At 38.1% G+C, this 20,774-nt stretch overlaps 1 protein-coding gene across 4 annotated transcripts in view; it reads right to left on the bottom strand.

The window, feature by feature from the left end:
- LOC126473300 (chromodomain-helicase-DNA-binding protein Mi-2 homolog) overlaps window positions 1-20,774 on the bottom strand; it is a 165,166-nt gene that overhangs the window by 49,762 nt on the left and 94,630 nt on the right. For all 4 annotated transcript variants that reach the window (XR_007586432.1, XR_007586434.1, XR_007586433.1 and 1 more), the window contains exons 20-25: window positions 12,992-13,179; window positions 12,627-12,803; window positions 7,441-7,564; window positions 7,135-7,323; window positions 5,553-5,705; window positions 1,826-1,969 (exon numbers count right to left, since the gene is read on the bottom strand). Coding sequence is in view for 1 of the 4 variants with exons in the window: in XM_050100270.1 (XP_049956227.1) it covers window positions 1,826-1,969; window positions 5,553-5,705; window positions 7,135-7,323; window positions 7,441-7,564; window positions 12,627-12,803; window positions 12,992-13,179 (975 nt within the window). In the remaining 3 variants the exon portion in view is untranslated. The remainder of the gene's footprint in view (window positions 1-1,825; window positions 1,970-5,552; window positions 5,706-7,134; window positions 7,324-7,440; window positions 7,565-12,626; window positions 12,804-12,991; window positions 13,180-20,774) is intronic.

The raw sequence follows: 20,774 nt of genomic DNA, 5'->3' as shown, positions 1-20,774 counted from the left end.
AATCACCAGCCAACTAGATACATTTCTGCCAATGATGAACAAGTTTTCTGAAGAAGTCGACACACTGTTTCTGCAACCACAGTCTCGCCGTTCTCTCAACGTCTTCATCAAAAGCATAATGATATCACCGCAGATCGTCTTTCATCATTGGGAACAGATGGAAGTCAGATGGTGCTAAATCTGGACTGTATGGAGGATGCCATACAGTGGTGAGATTCAGTCTCTGAAGTTCTGATGTGGTGGCACGTGAAGAGAGTGGTTTGCCAAGCAAAGCAATAATGTGTCCCACACGTTCTTGTGAAATGCTGATTGTGTTTGCAATTTCTCACTGAGTGATACGACGATTGTCCTGAATCAATCTGTTCACATTCTGCTTATGAAACTCTGTGGTTGGTGTCAAAGGACGTCCAACTCTTCGTTTGTCACGCAGGTCAGGTGTTCCCACCTCAACATCTTTAAACTTTTAACTCTTCAGGCTTTCCCGGCGATCTAATCACATCTTGGGTTGTCGGGTGTTCTGCTGGATATCAGCGTCGTACTTGTACGATATTTCGGTCCCGTAGCTCGTGACCTTCATCAGGTGCGACCTGAGACAGTCTCAGGTCGCACCTGATGAAGGTCACGAGCTACGTGACCGAAATATCGTACAAGTACGACGCTGATATCCGGCAGAACACCCGACAACCCAAGATGTCATCTTTAAACTTATTCACTCAACGACGCACAGAACCCACATCAACACGATCACCATAAACTGCTTTCACTCTGATGAATCTCCTTTGGGGTGACAGCTTCTGCTGTCAAGAATTCAATGACTGCACGTTGCTTAAATCGCATTGATCAACCGTTTGCGCAGGCTTCCATACTTTACACTGTAACAACACAACCGTTCAATGCTAAGGCTTCCCACCAACTGGAACTGTAGAGAAGAGGCTATGAAACAAGCCAGTACCTGCCGCATACCAATGCTGCCAACTGTTGAAGAGTTACTAAGGTGGAGGCATTACTTTTCAGTCAATCCTTGTATACTGGCAGCAGAGATCAGAAAGGATTTTACAGTTTATCAGAATATTTGGATTCCGGATTACAACATGTCAACACTAATGTTCACATTAAAAAGGTTTTAAATTTTGCAGCATATAGACAGAAGTTTTCTGTGTAAATGATTAAATTAAAGTGCTAGATAAAATAGTAAGAATAACGCTGCACTTTTCTCAAAGCAATTACTTTTCTGGTACTATAGTAATAAATTTCCATAATTATCAATGTTACCATGTAAGCACTGGTGATAATTAGTTAATAGCATACTTTGCTGAAGTACGCTGCAATCATCTGTTCTGGTAACTAATGTATAAGTCACTTATAGCTCAGAAAGCTCTCCTCCTCCATGACATATACGGAACAAGATGTGAATAAATGAAATGTGGAAGTGTTACGTGTGTACCTCAAACAACACTCATTAACTTTTGAGCTCTCATGTACCAACTACAGTTATTGCAGGAACTGGGATTCAACCAATAGTAATAGAAATGTGAATTTAAGTGGGGTGGTGTTTCATCAGAAGCATCAGGACAACAACAGTGGAAACAATGAAAAAATTTGATGGCTAGACCATCTGTACTCACATGGGAGCTTGAGGTTTGAGTAGCCTTGACTACTTTAATTCAGTATCCTTTTTTTTTTAATACACATTTCAAATAACGAATGAGTTTTGATTAGGTTTATGTATGACACAAGACATGTATTCTATTACACTTACATAATTTTAGTGCCCATGCGAGTAAGCATCCAAAAAAGGTAAAACACCAAAAATAACATAACTAACCTGTTTGCGAACTCTTTTGCCTTTGCCCAGAGTTCTTGCCATGTCTTCTTGCTGCTGTTCATAATGGTGCCTGAGAAGCTTAACCCAGTATGCAGGATCAGTGTTCTCAGCTTCCTGCTTAATAATTTCTGTTGGTTCTTCCTCCTGCCAAATAGAATGTCATGTTATACAATGAATATCTTACTTTTGTTTGGACAACTTTTTAGATATTGTTTAACTAAGACAAAAAAATTGAATGCAGAACTAATGAACTGTTGTAATTTTAGCCTTTACACTGATGTTTATTCTTAAATGGCGATTTTTAACATGTACCCACACAATTTCACATCTGAGAAAACCTGAAGCAACTACTTGGCATTTTAAACCTCAAAATACTGCATGGGCTGAAAACAGTCCTTGATTACACATTCAGCCATTTGCTTCACTGTTGACATTCTGCCATTCAGCATCAAGTGTTTTGTCTTAACACAGATTATGATGTTGGTAATGTTTTCAAAACTTGTGGAAACTGCCTAACCTTTTCAAACTTACTGACAAGAAATTTTGGATCTTTCCCAGCTTTTTCCTGACACTCTTCTGATACTGCAGGAAATACTTTGACTACTTATTTGAGTTATACTTACAACTATAGCTAATCAAACCTGTATGTTCCCAATTAAAGTTAAAATTAAGTACTATCTGAATTAACTTAGCCATTCAGATCCTTCTGTCTCCAAACTCTCATTTAAATTTTAATGCTCTGTTGTTGTAATTTTCAGTTTGAAGAACTAATCTCCCTTTACCATTTTTGATCTCCCACTCCACCCCCCCCCCCCCGCCCCCTCAAATTTCCCCATTGATGGCTCAGTTGTGTCAAATTTCATTTCTTAGAGATTCGATTCATATCACTGCATTCATATCAGATCAACCATCCTAGTCTTTGGCATGATCGTTCAAATGCTTCACTTCTCCTTTGAACTGTTTACCGTCTACAGTCTACAGAAAAAAAAAATAAAAAATAAAAACAATAAAAAAACCTGCATAACAGGCAAATAGTTTAAGAGAAGACTACCCAACATCATTGTTGCCCAAAAACCAAAACTCACTTTGTATTTTTAATCTCATTCATGAGTGTTGTCTGATTTAGACTTGCCCTCTTCGAGAGTTTCGCTGTCATTGAGAAACCTCAAAGTTTTTATTTCTTCTCCAAAAACTTTTAATTCCCTTTCTGAATTTCTCCTTTGTTTCCCTCACAGATTGCTCAATGTTAAGAGCAAATAAAATTGGGGACACCCTACAGTCCTGTCTTGTACCTTTCTCAACTAGTGCCTCTCTTCAAGTCTTACAACTGCAGTCTGCTTTCTGTGTACACTGTAGACAATATCTTGTTCCCCAACAGTTTATCCCTACGACCTTTACAATTTCAGTGAGTGTATTCCAATAAACACAGTTAAAAGTTTTCTATAAATCTACAAATGTATGTTTACCTTTCTCCACCCTATCTTCTACGGCACTGTCTTACTGTCGATACTACTATACTGCCTCACTGGCTGTATTGTCTCGTGTTTGTCTACATATCTCCAGAATACAAACTGACTGTCTCTTAGGCCTTATTCTACTAATATTTCCATTCTTATATAGTTAATTCATGTTAGTATCTTGCAATCATGACTGATGATTCTGCAAATATTGGCACGTTTAGATGGGTTAGTTTTCTGTAATCAAGATTATTACATTATTCCTGAAATCTCTGGATATTCTGTCTGTCCCAAGTATATCTTACATACCAGGTGGAATAGTTTTGCATGGTTTGTTGTCCCAAATGTCTTAATAATTATGATGGAATGTAATTTACTCCAAATGTCTTGTTGACGTGGGTCTTTCAATGATCTATTATCAAATTATTCTCTCAGTACCACATCATCAATCTATCTTCATCTGCTTCATCTTCCTTTTCCTTTATTTTGGCTTTAAGTTTTGTTCTTTAGTATAACACTTCTACACATTCCTTTCATCATCCAGTATTCTCTTTTTTTACATAGTACTGGCTTGGCATCTGTTTCACATCCATACAGGTGCTTCTCTTTCCTTTGAAGTTGCCTTTTTTTTTGTCCTATCTTTGTAGTAACCACAAAGGCATATAAAAGCTTTGAATTTCTCTTCTAACCATGCTGGATTTCCTACTTGTAGGTTCGATCAACAGCCAAGAATTACAGAGATGCTTTGTAAATTCAAATGGGAATCTCTGGAGAGAAGAGGATGTTCTTTTCGTGCAACACTATTGATAAAATTTAGGGAACTGGCTTTTGAAACTGCTGCATAATGATTCTACTGCCACTAACGTGCATTTCATGTAAGGACCACAAGGATAAGATGAAATAAATTAGGGCTGCTACAGAGGCTATAGACAGTCTTTTTTCCCCTCGCTCTATTTGCTTGTGGAAACGAAAAGAAATGACTAAGGGGTACATGGTACCTTCCACTACATCCCATATGGTGGCTTCCTGAGTATGTAAGCAGATGCAGAAGTAGACCATTCCTGCTTTGACAATGTACACTTTCTGTCAATTTCGTTTTTTACATCTCTATATTCTCTTTTGCCTGTTTTGTTTGCTGTATATTTGTATTTTCTTCTTTCACCAATTAAATTCATTGCTTCATGTGTACCTTATGAGTTCCTACTGGGTCCTGTCTTTTTGTCTAGTTATTCATCTGCTGCATTTACTATTCTCATCTCTCGGCTCTACCCATTCATTTTCTACTGTGTTCCTTTCCCATACGCCTGTCAGAAGCTTTTCTCTTACCATTTCATAATCTACTTTAAACTGCCCAGTGTCTCTAGGTCTCTTCCATCTATACGACTTCTCTCATGGTTCCTAAATAAAGTTTTAGCAATGATCAAACTGTACTCTGTGCGAAAACTGCCACACATTTTCTCCTTTCAATCCTTTCCCCCAATTTATGGTTTATTATATTTCCTTCTCTTCCTATACCTACTATCTAATTCCAGCCCCCCATAAAAATTACATTTTTGTCCCACTTGGTGAACTGAATAAAGTAATTATCTCTAAATAAATTCTGTCACATCATTATCACCATCACCATCATCTGTGGAGCTAGTAACCATATGTACCTACAGTAGTATGATGGATCTCCATCTTGGTTTTGCTAAAAGCGTTCACTGTGCTATTCATAATAGTTTTAGGCACTGCATCGAATTTGAACAGTAAAAGACTTCCCCCTCCCTATGCAAAAATACCAGGCAGTAAATCAATACCACCCAGGACAGAAGTATCAACATCCACACAGAAAACTATCCCTGGGAACAAATCTGAAAACATTTCGAACTGTTCCACTTCTCGATGTTTCCTCTACATGGAGAGTGATCAGCATTTATATTTAGAATTTTTTTATTTTATTTTCTTCAGATCTGGAAAATTATTCCCTTGACTTTCAAAAACATTAACGGAGAAATATGTGAGTATGTGCATTTATGTATCTCACGTGAATGCTTTTTAATGATTGTGTATTTCTACAAATGCGTTAAATCAACAATGCTTGTTGAAAGTTATCACATTAAAACATATGACCATCACTTTTTGAGAAGTCAGCAGCCATCAAAAGAAGGTTAATATCAGAAAAAAATTCACAATATCCTACACTGGGACTTGAAAAACCGAAGGGTACAGCAGTTATTGTGTAAAATGTAAGTACTGAAATCTAAAAGAGCTTGGGTTGTACCACTTACCTCCTCACCCTCCTTCGTGACGTAACTTGCAACTTTGAAAGAAGACAGGTATTCATTTGCCCAGTTTTCTTTTTGTTCAATACCTTCTTTGGAACGATCCAGCAATTCATCTATGGCTTTATCGTCATAGTGAATTGCCTCATCTTCTTTACCCTGGAAAAGGACAGGCACTTAGCAATAGAAAATAAAAATTTAGCACAAAGGAGATTAATAAACTGGCAAATTAAATTCTAAGTACAATACAATGGCCTAACAATAATTTTATGTACATAGTTCACAAATTTGGCAACTGACAGTAACTCATTAATGGAGTCTCACGCAAATTTTTATGGAAGTATCAATAGCATTTTTATTCCTTCCCTCTCCACTAACTCACTAAATAATAATAATAATAATAATAATAATAATAATAATAATAATAATAATGAGGCTGAAGCAAGGGAGTGCACTATCCCCATTACTTTTAACCGCCATTATAAATGATATGATGGCAGGAGTGTCAGCATAAATAGTGATGAAAATAAGAAATCAATGGTGTTTCCAGATGATTTAATCATGTGGGGAAACAGAGAGGAAGAGGTACAAGAAAGGCTACATGTATGGGAGCAAATGGTGGGATAGTATGGATTGATATTCAATGCGAAGTAATGTGAAGCGATGGTGACAATGAGGAATAAGATGAGTAGCAATGGATGTATTAGAGGGCATGTACTAAAGAAAGTGGCTCTGAAATACCTGGGGAGTATAGCAGAAGACAGCAGGAAAAACCACGAGAAGATTAGAGGAATCCATGGATTTACCTTCCCCTTTCACTAGAGTATAAAAAGCTAGGTACGAAGCAAGGCTGTATCACCCAAAAACAAGCAGCTGTTACACCTAAAATATTATGCTCCTGTACTTATGCTCGAGTCAGAAATGTAGGTAATGTAGAAAGAGCAGGTGAGCACGATAAAACTTGAAAGATAAAATTTCAAAATAAGCAGGACAGAATTTACTAGAATGGATAGAGTAAGAAACGACACAGTGAGAGAAATAGTGAAAGAAGCCCAGGGAAGAGACCATACAAAAACAAGTCTAAGGGGGTATAGATATTTTGAAAGAATGGTAAACTAATTACAATAGGAGGCAAGAGATTGAGAGGAGGAGTGAGACACAGAGGTATTGTTGGAGTGAAGAAAATGTGTGAAGGAGAGATAAGACCACAGAGTTGAGAAAGGAACATGGTGGGAGAACAGAAAAATATGGAGACACTTATGTTCCAAACAGACCCAGTCAGGGACTAGAAACTGGAGGAGGAGGAGGAGGAGGAGGAGAACATTATCATCGGCATCATTAAAATCTTAACTATTCTTATAATAACAAGGAAGCAAGTTAAACATTTAATCTAATGCAAACTACCAATAAGCACTTTTCTTATCTTTTTTATGAAGATTTGTTTGTGAACAATTACTGCAGATAAAAGTGAGTCAATTTGAACTTTTTCTCCCTCACCGGCAAAGCTTTCTGTGCTAACATGTTTATGGCCTTGTGAATCCTCTTTAATATTTATCAAATGAAAGAATATTGGTGAAATGAATATTACCTCTTCTTCCTTAAACAATTCCTCAGTTCCAAATCTGAGGATATCATCAAGTTCCTGCTTAGAGAATGTTGCTCCACGTCCACCCATTCCTGGTCTTACAACCAAGTGAGTTAACATCATCTTCCGCTTTGCTACTTGGGTAACACGTTCTTCTACAGAGTTACGTGTAACAAATCGATATATCATCACCTGAAAGAAGTAACTTCAATGCTACAGGTACACAATGGAAATCTTTTAACTCACCTTTATTACACACACAAAAATAATTTGGTGTTGAAGTAAACAAGAACACTATAGTCACAGTACCTTGTTAGCCTGTCCAATACGATGAGCTCGAGAGAATGCCTGAATATCATTATGTGGATTCCAATCTGAATCGTAGATAATAACGGTGTCAGCTGTTGCTAAGTTTATTCCAAGCCCACCAGCCCTGAAAGACAACAGTTGGCCATTTTACAACAATCTACAAGTCATATGTGAACAGCTGTTCAGTCATTAAATTTAATAACCTGTTTACGCAAAATGAATTACCAGTATCAGCAATTTATTTATTTTATTTTATTTTTTTTTGGGTGGGAGGGGGGGGGGTAGGGGGGGGGGGGGGGTGGCTGCCTGTGAACACGATAAAATGAACAGTGCAGACATCTGAAACTGCGTCACACATAAAGAACTTCGATGACTGTGAGTTACCACCAGCACCAGCAACATTTGTACCAGTGCTGCCGCTGAGACTCTTCTACATAATGACTTGTGAAACTAACAAATTTTCATAAACACAAATGATATAGTGCAATAGTTATGCTCTTATCCACCAAGAAAGAAATAAAAAAATCCCTATGAATTAACAAACAAGAAGCATGGGTTCCACAGAGCAGCAATTTATTTCATTATCATGAGATTTATTCTCAATGCATGTACTTCATACTACTAGGTTTTTTTGCTGCAAGTTTCCGTAAAGCTGTCCAAAGTTGTCTCATGGGGCTTGAGACTTTATCATCATGGTCTTGCACTCCAAGTGACACTAACTAGTTTTTATGCCTCCTCATTACCTACAGTGTTGCTATATGACTTCAGTCATATGAGTAATCTTTTATTTCCATTAATGTCCAGTCTCCTGATAACTCTCAAAACATTCAATGTAGAAGGGTTATTATGATTGAATTTTATCTTTTTAGTAGGAAAAAAAGGCTGACAAATTCTGACATCATTACAATATCATATCCTGACATTTCCTCAAGATTGTTACAAGTTTTGCTGTCACTGTTGTGGCCAGTGTAATTTGTACAATACAAATTACATTTTTGTTGCATCCATGTAAGCACTTCTGGTTACTTCATCAAATTCTGAGGTGTAACTGCATAAATCTCACTGTTGGGCAGCTGAGGTTTTGATGAGGTGGTTTATTTCAATATATTCATGGGTTATTGATGGAAGTTACTTCTAAACCCAGTAGAAGGTCGTTGGGCACTATATAGGTGTGCAATCTGAACTGCTTGAATGAGGCAACTATTAATCAAATGGACATATTTGATCTCAAATTTATTTGATAGGTATCTGAGGCATATAGAAAACTGTAATTCAAATGCTTCCAGCAAAGGGGATTGATAAGTGCCTACTTCATCATTCCAACACATACCTAGCACTTTACATACAGTAGTTTATCAATTTGTTCAATTAGCATTTTTGATGTCGATTCTTAGCATTCACAGTCACATTCAAAGTATGATTCAACCACTGTTCTGTACATCAAATCCGTGATACACAGTCAATCTTCATTTGAACCCAAACATGGCTCATATTCAGCCATTATTGTATTCTTTAGTTTATAATGACGTAATTGATAGTTCTGGTGGTAATGAAAAAATTATCTTCATTCTGGCTCCTCTTTGTACTAATGCTACACCCTGTTAAAGTCTTTGATCCTAATATTGCAATCATGCTTTGCACTAGGGTTTTTCAAAAATACAGAAGATTAGGGATTTAATGTGCAGCCGACAAAAATGTCATTAAACACAGTTCATGCCTGTAACAGACAAGGAAGGAAGAAATTTGCTGTGGTGTGTGTGTGCTTTTTTTTGCCCCAATGAAACATCTCAGCATTTGCTGCAAGTGATTTAGGTAAACCACAAAAAATCTGCATCATTTTAGCCTGATCTGGATTTGAACCTCGCCACTACTGAATGGGAGAGCAGTGTTTAAAAACTATGCCACCTCACCAGCTTTGAGAAGAGAGAAATACTGGTCTCTTCACAACACAAATTTATTGTTTTCTTTGTTGCTGCCCAGTTTATTCAAAGAAATTCCTGTATAACTGTCAATATAATTACCAAAAAATGATTCAGAACCTCATTAGTGAAATAAAATAGGCAAAATTTGTTCCATATAAAATCGCCTCCAGCAATAACTCTACTGCATATGTAGCTAAACTAAGGCACTACATGAAGCCTAGAGTGTGGGTTTTCCTATTCGTTGTGATCCATTAGTAGTCCCAAAAATGAACACGGTATACTTTTTGTATTTGAATGCTTGAATATACTATTGCTACAGACTCTGCAGTTCAATGAAAAAATCACTAAATTAAACAAACTGAGTTTTGAAAAATTTGATCATCTACTGATATTTATTAGTTGTATTTGCAGTAAGAGGACAAACTATTTGTGACAGTCCACCAGGACCTAACACAACATAACAAAAATTTGAGAGGTTCAGAACCAAGATTACTCTTTTTACCACTCTAGCACAGTATAATAGACAACTTAACATTTCTCAGTAATTCTGATGTCTTGCACAATGCTGCAATGTATTACAAGCTATCCAAACCCTACAAACCAAAAATGCAACCACCTTTTCTATTCACTGCAACATTCTTCACAGAAAGGATTTCTACCACTGCCTTTCAATCATGCCAGTCATTAAAGGCATCCCATTGTCTGGTTTACACACAGCTCAGAAACTACAAGTAGTATCAGAGAGACAATCCTGCCCTACTCCCAAATTTTCATGATGATCTCAACATATGCCAAATGAAGGAAAAGGAAGATGAAAATTCAATGCCCCACTGACATTTGGGGCATTATATAATGGAGAATAAGCTCAGCTGGACATTTAAGCCTCAATGCATCTAATACAGTGTCCAGTGTTTTAACAACAATATTATTGGTCTTTAAATATGTCTGCTTGTGTCTGTATATGTGTGGATGGATGTGTGTGTGTGTGTGTGTGTGTGTGTGTGTGTGTGTGTGTGTGTGTGTGTGTGTGGGCGCGCGCGCGCGCGCGCGCGCGCGCGCGCGAGCGAGTGTATACCTGTCCTTTTTTCCCCCTAAGGTAAGTCTTTCCGCTCCCGGGATTGGAATGACTCCTTACCCTCTCCCTTAAAACCTACATCCTTTCGTCTTTCCCTCTCCTTCCCTCTTTCCTGATGAGGCAACAGTTTGTTGCGAAAGCTTGAATTTTGTGTGTATGTTTGTGTGTCTATCGACCTGCCAGTGCTTTCGTTTGGTAAGTCACATCATCTTTGTTTTTAGATATATTTTTCCCACGTGGAATGTTTCCCTCTATTATATTAATATTATTTTACACAGTGAGATATGTTCACCTAAGTTCCTCTCACCCTTCATTTTCCAGCAAGTAAAAGTTCCACTTGTTGTTTTGTTTCATTCATTTGATGTGCCAACTGGCGAAGCTCTCCAGTAATCTACCTCCCGAGTCGTTGGACCAAAAAGTTTTTATGCTTTGTGCAAACCCTTCAATGTCTTTTCTTTGGAGATCAATGTAACAATTAAAAAATAAAAACAATCATGCAGTAAAGATAGAATTACACAAAACCTATATCTGCATGCATACACAACTGCAGATTCTAAGAGGTCCCAGACAAACACACATTTAATGTAAGATTTGCAATACAAGGCGACTGTTCTATCAATACACAAAGGACTGTCAGAGGTGGAAGCTACATCAAGTTCCAGAAACTTACCTAGATCAACAGTAGAGGGGCATTTTGACACTTATTCAGGGAGCAATCGCTCCATATGACAAAGCTTGTAACCATGTATCTACCGTCTATCATCATACACACAAAAATATATTTCTGTACTTCACTGCTGCTTGTTCAACGTATAGTTGTTAATTATGTGGGCAGGGCCAGAATGTGGATAGCAATAAGCAGTGTTATGTGGAATGCACGTTGTCAAGTTTAGTGTCACCTGTAAAGCAACTACATATACAGTAAAATCCTGTTTTTAAGTTCCCGTATTTTACGTCCATTTCTGTTGGTCCCAACGGAAGTCCTATTCTCTCAATACAATGCTTTCCCATCATTAATGATGCCGTGTTACAAAATTCCCCACAATTTACGTTTTCTTTGACATTATCACAATCCTTAACATTGAGTTTTATATAGATTTCTGCAAAAAGTGCATTGTATTCCTGCTGAAGGTCAGCCTTTGTACAAAGCAGGAAACACAGACTATACAAAGTTACTGATCATGTACTGTAGCGTTAATACGGTAATTAAGATTTTCACTGTTGAGTCATGGCCACCTGAATTATAGGTTTGCAGTGTTTGGATGGTCTTAGTGACTCAAGTAGCAACCTTCCCTCTGCTCATTGCATTGTATTATAACAGTCTTAATTTAATTTCACAGTTGTTTATGCAAATATACACTGCCTTTGAAGATAGTTGTCTCTTAATATTCCTACTGAAGATGTTAGGTAACATGACAATTTCTGCTCTCTTTCTCACCCTGAACCAAGTGACCCTGTTGGCAACAAGCTGTAGATTTTGTGCTTATTGTTCTCTGTTTATGAAGACTGCAAACTTTAGTGTTTTAACCAATACTGTGTAAGACGTTTTATTTATCATAATTTTATGATTCTCGGTAGTGAGTCTCACATTAGAACATGGGTATCTTTTCACGAAAGGCTTTTGCTTCCATATTTTATTTTCATGATCGGACTTTATCAAAACAAAGAGGGAAACCCATGCACTTGTTTGTGTGTCAGCACTCTGCCACTGCCACTGCCACTGTGATTATCACAAAGGCAGTGGCTGAGTGCTAACACACACCAACATGTATTTCCTTCTTATTCTGATCATGTCCAATAGTGTAAATAAAACACGGAAGGAAAAGTCTTTCATGGAACAACATTAAAAAAATGTTCATGTTCAAATGTGAGACTTCTTATTGACAATCATAATAAAATTACAGTAAATAAAAATTGTAATGCAATATTGGTTAAAATACTACAGTTGGAAATATTTGTAAAAGACAATAGGCACAAAATCTACAGCCTGTTGTGTTTGCCATTTTACGCTTTCCTGCAATTTACACTTTTTTGGGTCAGTCTGCTGAAATGTGTAAAAAGGGATTTTCACCAGTTTTCTTGGATGCAATATGATCTTTCAATATTTCTGTTGTATTGTTTGAAAAACTTCATTAGCAATTTTTTCACAATTCCATATTTACTGGCCAATACTACAGTAAAAATCTTACCTGGTTGACAGCAAAAAAACGAACTGCTGAGCTCCTGGAGCATTGAACCTGTCAATGGCCTCTTGCCTTACTGAGCCAGTAATGTTACCATCAATACGTTCATATTTATATCCTTCACCTTCCAAATAGTCTTCTAGTATGTCCAGCATTTTCGTCATTTGTGAGAAGATGAGGACTCTGCAACAATAAAGCGTATCACTTAAAGAACACTCAAAGAGAAAAATAAATACAATATAGATTTCTGCACATTAGGTGCTCAAAATTTACAAGCTGCTGGTTAATCAATATACCAATGGTATTTTGCACAGTGTTGGTACTATTTTACATAAGATCAGATTGTAATAATCTGAGTGAAAGTCAGTCACCTGTGACCCTGTTCCTTAAGCTTACGCAGCATTGTTGACAGCAATACTAGCTTCCCTGAAGCTTTGATGAGTGCTGATGTTTCATATGTGCCACTAAGAGTAGTTGGCGCTTCCTGTGCTGCTGCAGGGAAAAGGTAAGGGTGATTGCAGCACTTCTTCAGATCCATCATAATATTCAGCAGAGAAACCTATAAATTCAGATTACGTCCATCACAAAAGAGTATCTATTCTCCTTGATAATTAAAATGATACCCAATCACAGATAAAAAAAGAAGTGTGTGTGTGTGTGTGTGTGTGTGTGTGTGTGTGTGTGTGTGTGTGTGCGCGCGCCACATAACTAGCTTAACAAACAAATGTAGACTTAAGTAAATATAATGGGGTATATGCTGCAAAAGAGAGAGACATTGAGAAAGCTCTACAGATTTCTAGTTCTATAATCCTTCATTTTGATAGTTCTAAGCCACTGAAATTTTAGCACCACCATAAATAAACTAATGATCAAATTACATTTTTCTCCTGAACTTAGCAGGTTTCAATTACACTGTTTTGTCATGCACTACAATGTTGACAGTGGTACGATTTTCCAACATACAAATGCACGTTACCTGGGCAGTTAGGGTAGGCTAAACATTGGATGGTCCCCACTCAAGTTTGAATTTTGTATCTGATGAACTATGCTGGTGCAATTCAGGTAAGTGTGATTACAGGAAGGGTGAAGGAAACGGAGGGGATAGAATGCTTAATCATGATATTTCTGCAGCACAGTGTAACATTATATGCAAGCAAATTAGGTGACACGCATTTATTCGGCTGCATTATACAACTAGATTTGGGGATTTTTACTTTGCTCACTGTGTTCAACGGTGACCTAATTGTGGCTTTTCAGATAACTGAACGGGGACACTTCTTTGCTCATTCATTATGTTGGTTTTTAATTTAATACCTAACAACAAAAGGGCACATTTTTGCTGAAGAAGTCGAATTTCTCTTCTCGTATCTTACTGTTTGCTTTCAGGCCACCGCCAACCTTAGCAAACAGATAACACTGTATTTAATATACTTACCATGTCAATAAATAGGACGATTTCAAATAACATCATTTGGATAATCTTAACTTCTGTTTTTGTGGGTAGACATGCACAAGACAATATGCTGCCTGTATGTTTAGGTTAGTGACAATCAGCATTTTTACAATACTGGTCAATGTTACTCAACTTTCACTGATTCAGATATCATAATGGCCATTTAGCTGAGCATTAACTTAAAGAGCAAGTGTGCAGTATATTCTCGTAATGTAACATTCAGAATAACTGCCACATAATAACTCTTATGAGTGACTGACTAACTGCTTGAGGTACTCCCAAATTTTACAGTCCGTGTAACTTCCTCGGAGTAATTATAGCACGATTCTACGAAGGTGGTCAGTAATAAAAAGAATCAGTTTTCATTATTCTAAAAACCTCAAAAGAAAAAAAATTATCTTATTTGGGAAAGTTTTACAACATAGTATCAAATTAAGATGGCAGATTTTCATGTCTGTGGGATTTCCAGGACAGTGCAAATTATGTGTGCTCTTAAATTACTCCGTGCCCTTACTCTCCTAGGTATACATGAAGAAATTGCTCAAGGTGAAAAAACATTGGATTGTATTTCAATAGCTGGTCACTAAATCAATGAATCAACATGTGGCATGAAGAAAGCAATTGTCACCACTTTATGATCAACACTATTATTGGGTCATCACTAAAAGTATGAGTAAAATACATGTAAACATGTAGGTAACTAACTAACTTTATTCTCAATCTACGTTACTTGCGAATTACAGAGGTGACCTTGATTAAATCAAGAATGAAGTTCAGCACCTTGGGAAATGAAGAAGACTGACACACGGAAAGGTAGTTATTTAATAAGGGTGCTTAGCAAAAAAGAAAAAGTTGTTACAAAAATAGAACAAGGTAATTATTAAAAAGAAGAAGAGTGTTTGAAGGAAATGGTAATAACGTTTAAAAAAAAAATGGCGAATCCTACAAAACTACTTGGAAATGCCTTTAAAGGGATACGAGAAGCTAGATGATAATTTGGCAATAGAAGCACATGAAAACAGCAAGAGTATGAAAACAGCAAGCCATACTTTTGTTGAGTAGACATCACATTTCATCAGTTAAGACAGCAGGCAGCAAAAATGAAAACAAACTACTGGCATCTGGCATTCAAAGATTTCTTACAGTATTTTTATAGTTTAAGAGCTAAATCAAAAGAATGATAATGAACGTAAATATGTTCTGGAAGCAATGCCAATGACTTATAAAAATTCATTAGAGGTATGAAGAAGCAAAAGGCACTGGGACATGACAGTGTACCAATAGAAATGAGTGAACTGATGGGAAAGAAATAAAAAAGAAACTAGCAAAATTATTTGCATGTATATGGGAAAAAAAAAAAAAAAAAAAAGTCAAGTTACACTGCAATTTGGAAACTATGTTAAACTGCGGGTCACCTTATAACTGACTGGGTACGTCAGGATAAGTGTTGAATGAAAGAAAAAAACTGCTACGTAAAGTAGTACCTTAAACATCAGAGGACGTGTAATACTGCACTCGATCCCTATCTGTTTTTCAATAATAAGCTAGTAAAAAATGATAATCTAGTACACCCATTAAGTATAAGAGCAACAAAAATCCCCAGAACATACATTTGTAGAGACACTATAACTTTTTATTGGTTCTATGAGCTACACAATTTAGGACTGAAAAAAGTGAGGTGTGCAAGAAAGCAGTTAATGAGAATATACTACAAACACTCTCGATTATTCATGTGCACATTGTCCAGTTTGTATGTCATTTATGCATTTAAAAGAAATGTACAATATTTTCCTGTAGCGATAAACAACCCACCACCTGACAATAAGGGCCATTTCCATTGCTATCTGCTAACCTGTTCCGTGTAAATCAAAAACAAACTCAGTTTTCTGATGTTAATTGGCATGTAAGAGTCAATGAACCAAGTTAAAACAAATCTGAAAAAGAGATGACAGAGATACAAAATAAGGATGTTTACATTAAAAACAAACATTAGAATTGACTGAAATTTCAGATTATGGTATTGGAATGCAGACTGTTGAGACACTAAAAAGAATAAGTAGAAAATACAGGATTCTGTCAGAAAATGCAATTCTAGTTCTGGACCATCCGCACAAAAAACCAGGAAGAGATCTTCATCTGATGAATTTGATGCTAATCTTTTGCAATGTTTTAACCAAAAACGAGCATAAGATGCCACTGTTTCAGGAACGATGTGTGCCAAAAAAGGCAATTCTTTTCACAAAGTTCTACAGTTCGAAGGAGAATTTAATGCCTCATCTGGGTGGCCAACCAGAGTCAGACAATGTCAGGGGATTCGCAGACTTGCTGTGGAAGGAGAGTGGTTTAGTTCAAATGTCGTAGCAGAGTTCCAGAAATTTGTGGTAGAAGAGAATTTCACACAAGATGATTTATAACGCAGATGCAAGTGGCCTGTATTGGAAATTTCTACCAACCAGTATCGCTCCTTTTAAGAGAAGTTTGTGCTCCTGGATATAACTTGTCTAAAGGACACACTACAATTTTGTGCACTGCTAATGCTTCTAGGAACCATGAAGTGAAACTACTAGTGATTGGGAAATCAAAGAAATCTCCAAACATTCAAGGGCAATGCAGCTAAGGATCTCCCTGTGCATTATTACGACAAAAAGGAACATGGATGGATAGTTAAATTTTTAGAAACTGGCTCCACACACATTTTGTAACAGAAGTTCAGCAATTTTTAGCAGAGAAAGGATTGCCACAAAGGGCTGGTCTATTGCTGAATAATATCCCTTTACATCCCCATGAGAGGATTCTCGTATCAGATGATGGTCTCATCACAACTAAGTTTTTACGTCCTAACGTGACTGTCACAATACAGCCAACAGACAAAGGCATAATGGCATTGGTAAAACAGCATTACTGTGCTGGTCTACTGAGAATGCTGACTGAGGAAAGGATGATTTGGTGGTGGTCTGGAAGTAGCTGACAGTTCTGAATGCCACATTCAGAATTTCTGATGCCTAGCAGAAACTCTAGGCACATCACTAGTTTAATCATGGAAGAAAATTCTGCCAGATACAGGAGAAAGTGATTTTCAAGGTTTCAGTAACGAAGAAATTACAAGTGCACAAATAATGAATCTGGCTAAGGGTTGAAATGCCTTTGAAGACTGCTATGAAGGAAACTGTGACCTCTGCCTGCATGTGCATGCACCCACACACAGAGGCAAGCAGGCTGGCTGGCAGGCAGGCAGGCAGGCAGGCAGGCAGGCAGGGGGGAGGGAGGGAGGGAGGGAGGGAGGGAGAAGGAGAGGGAGGGGGGGAGAGGGGGGGCAGTGAATGTGAAAGTGGGGATGAAGAGAGTGACCTTGTCGACACTGCAATGTGTTGGTACTCTTCTAGATTATATGGGCCAGAGGGGGTGCAGTACAGTGACATTACTGCTGCAAGAAAACTTCCAAGTGTCGTGAAGAAAAATTTTAACTCTTCTCAGAAGCAGAACAACATCACAGACTATTTTAAGAAATAAACAGTCTTACAGTACCTACACAGTGAACTTGTATACACTTCAGAAGAAAAAAATACATGCTTCAAAATATATTGATATTTTTTTTTTTTCAATTTCTGTGCATCTTCTTCCCTACATTACCCTGAATAATTAGGAGTAAACAGTATTTCACTCTAAATTGTTCAGCAGTATAATCTGTTTCTCTTCTGAAGTTACTAGCTGGAGAACATCTACACGCACTATCTTACTGGTAAACACAGGAAAATCAGTGGAGCAAAAAATGGCTGTGTGCTGATATCTCAGAACTTTCTTCTCTATTCCACAATTAGTACACTTGGTTAAACACGATAAAACAAAATGCCGTCTATAAATATCGATGGTAGGCAATGAAAACCTCTTAACTCCATTTTGTCAAATTTTGCAGGTGAAGCAAAAACGGTTTCTCAAAAAATTAATATAAAGTGATGTGGAAAGTTGCTACATGTGTAACTGTATAGTAGAAGCCTAGTTATTGACAGATTGGAGAAATCCATGCTCTTTCAACTCTGATTTCAGAGTTACTGGTTACTGCAATTATGAGTTTTCAGAGACAGATAGAGTTACAAGGTTTTCATTACCTACCATCTACATAGTTCCTTTCCCCTCAAATTATAGAAGAACAGCCATAAACTTGTCCATGATTAATATCTGCTCCAGTTGAAATGATGTGTTTTATTAGGCGTGGTTGATTTCTACTATTACTTTATTAGAAAGCAGAAAGATTAGGCTCCAAGATGTTAGTTATATTCGTAGCAGACACTGCAGTTTCAATACACTAACTTTGTGATTGACATACTGAACGGTGGGAGGAAGTGTTGCCAGTGGCAACCAGCCTTGCTAGACACATCTCAGCATGTGCCTACGAAACAGGAACACAGTAAGCACGTGGTGCTGCAGAACTATATACTATTGGCTGGCCGCTGACCCCTACCGCTTGACTCGCTGAAATATCAGTCACAAAGTTCTTTAATCAGAGTACAATTCAGTACATTTCAGTTACAATTAATACATTTTATTTTATGAGTTTGTTTTTATGTCCTTTGTTTTGATTTGAATGTTCTATTGCACATTGACTGTCCTGCCCTTCTTCAGATGAACATTGTATTTTAATCCTTATAAACAGAGGGTACAATAAAGGAAGCCCACACATCAGGAAGAGGGTGCCATACCCTTGTGTATGTAAGCGACGCAGCTTTTAAGAGGAATGATAAGAGTGCCACACTACAAGTCAGGGATCTGACATTTGATAGGAGAGAGAAACAACTTAAGGGGGGTAAAAAATGAATTATTGATGCAGCCAGAGACTACTTCAGTACGAAACCAATTAAGACCTTACACACATTCCAACAAAACAAAAAACTAAGGACTTTTAATACTTTTAATGATGTTATACAGAACCAATTCATTGAGAACTACAAACACAGATGATGAGAACTGTAAGTCGAAGTGAATAAATGTACGCTTTTTGACCTAATTCTTGATAGAGATTACTGGACAATATGGATGAACCAAAAACTATAATTGCTCAACATCTAACATTGCCCAAAAAAATGAAGAGCCAGAACACATATGCCAGTCAGGTAGCAGTAGCCAACCGAGACAGACCCAGCAACAGGCAACAGGCAAGTAACCGCATTTGTCTTTTACAAGTTCCTAACCAGGAGCAAATTATATCATCTGTGTGCTTTAATAGTTCAGTTTCTTGAGTTTATGCATGTAAATTTAATATCTAATAGCCACAGTTGTAGCATTTTTCGTTTGCGTGGGAAAGTAAACCGATTTTGTGATATATTACAAGTTCCAAATCAGGGTCAAATTATATAGTTTCACCTGAGTGCTTCGGTAGTTCGGTTTTTGAATATCTGTGTATTACTAAAAAACAGTTCGTGCATTTTTGTCAGGTTCTACAGTAGAGTTGCACAGCATGTGCCGATAGTCAGTTTATCTGCATAGTCTAGTTTTCCACGGTCTTTAATATGGACAGGGACTGTGATTGTTGTGTGCGGATGCGAGCCGAGTTGGTGACACTTCGCTCTGGGGCTTCAGGCTGCGATGGCTTTGGTAACACAGCTTGAGGCTGCAGTAGATGGGCACCACTGTTGTGGCCGGCCGTGGGGATCCAACGGACGTACAGCACATCAAGAGTCCTCTGATCAGTCCTCACCGGTGGCTTACCCAGTTACTGCTCACACTGAGTCTGACCCCTCACCTGTGGTCGAGTGGGAGGTTGCCACGGGGCGAAGCAGGCGGCGAAAGACTTTCCAGGCGGCCATATGTAACGCCTCCCCAGTTTGTCTGACAAACAGGTTCCAGGTGCTGTCTGTGGCTGAGCCAGATGCTGTCACCTGTCCTGTTTTAGAGGAAACCATTCAGCCTGCAAGATCCGGGCAGTCGCAGAGGGTGGGATTATTGGTAGTTGGGAACTCCAACGTTAGGCGCGTTATGGGGCCCCTTCAGGACTTGGCTGACAAGAAGGGTAAGAAATCCAATGTGCACTCCGTGTGCATACTGGGTGGAGTCATTCCAGATGTGAAAAGAGTCCTCATGGATGCCATGAAGAGCACACAGTGCAGCAAACTGCAGGTGGTGGCTCATGTCGGTACCAATGATGTGTGTCACTTTGGATCAGAAGAGATTCTCTCTGGTTTCGAGCGGCTAACAGAAGTGGTAAAGGCTGCCAGTCTTGCTTGCAAGATGAAAGCACAGCTGACCATTTGCAGCATAGTTGACAGGACCGATTGCGGACCTCTGGTACAGAGCGTAGTGGAGGGTCTGAATCAGAGGCTCAGACGGTTCTGCAACCGTGTAGGCTGCAGATTCCTTGACTTGCGCCAGAGGATGGTTGGGTATCAGGCTCCGCTGAATAAGTCAGGTGTCCACTATATGCAGGAGGCAGCTACACGGGTAGTAGCAGGGTCTGTGTGGCGTGGACTGAGCAGTTTTTTGGTCAGAGGGCGAGATGCCTATAACAGTTTCCACAACAAAACTTTGTCTCGAAACCTGGCAGAACATCTAAAGAGATTCTGGTCGTATGTGAAGTATGTTAGCGGCAAGAAACAATCAATGCCTTCTCTGCACGATAGCCATGGAGATACTATCGAAGACAGTGCTGCCAAAGCAGAGTTACTACACACAGCCTTCCGAAATGCCTTCACAAAAGAAGACAAAGTAAA

The sequence above is a fragment of the Schistocerca serialis genome, chromosome 4 (genome assembly GCF_023864345.2).
Source record: "Schistocerca serialis cubense isolate TAMUIC-IGC-003099 chromosome 4, iqSchSeri2.2, whole genome shotgun sequence".
In the NCBI taxonomy this organism is placed as follows: Eukaryota; Metazoa; Arthropoda; class Insecta; order Orthoptera; family Acrididae; genus Schistocerca; species Schistocerca serialis.
This window is presented reverse-complemented; position numbering and strand designations above follow the sequence as displayed.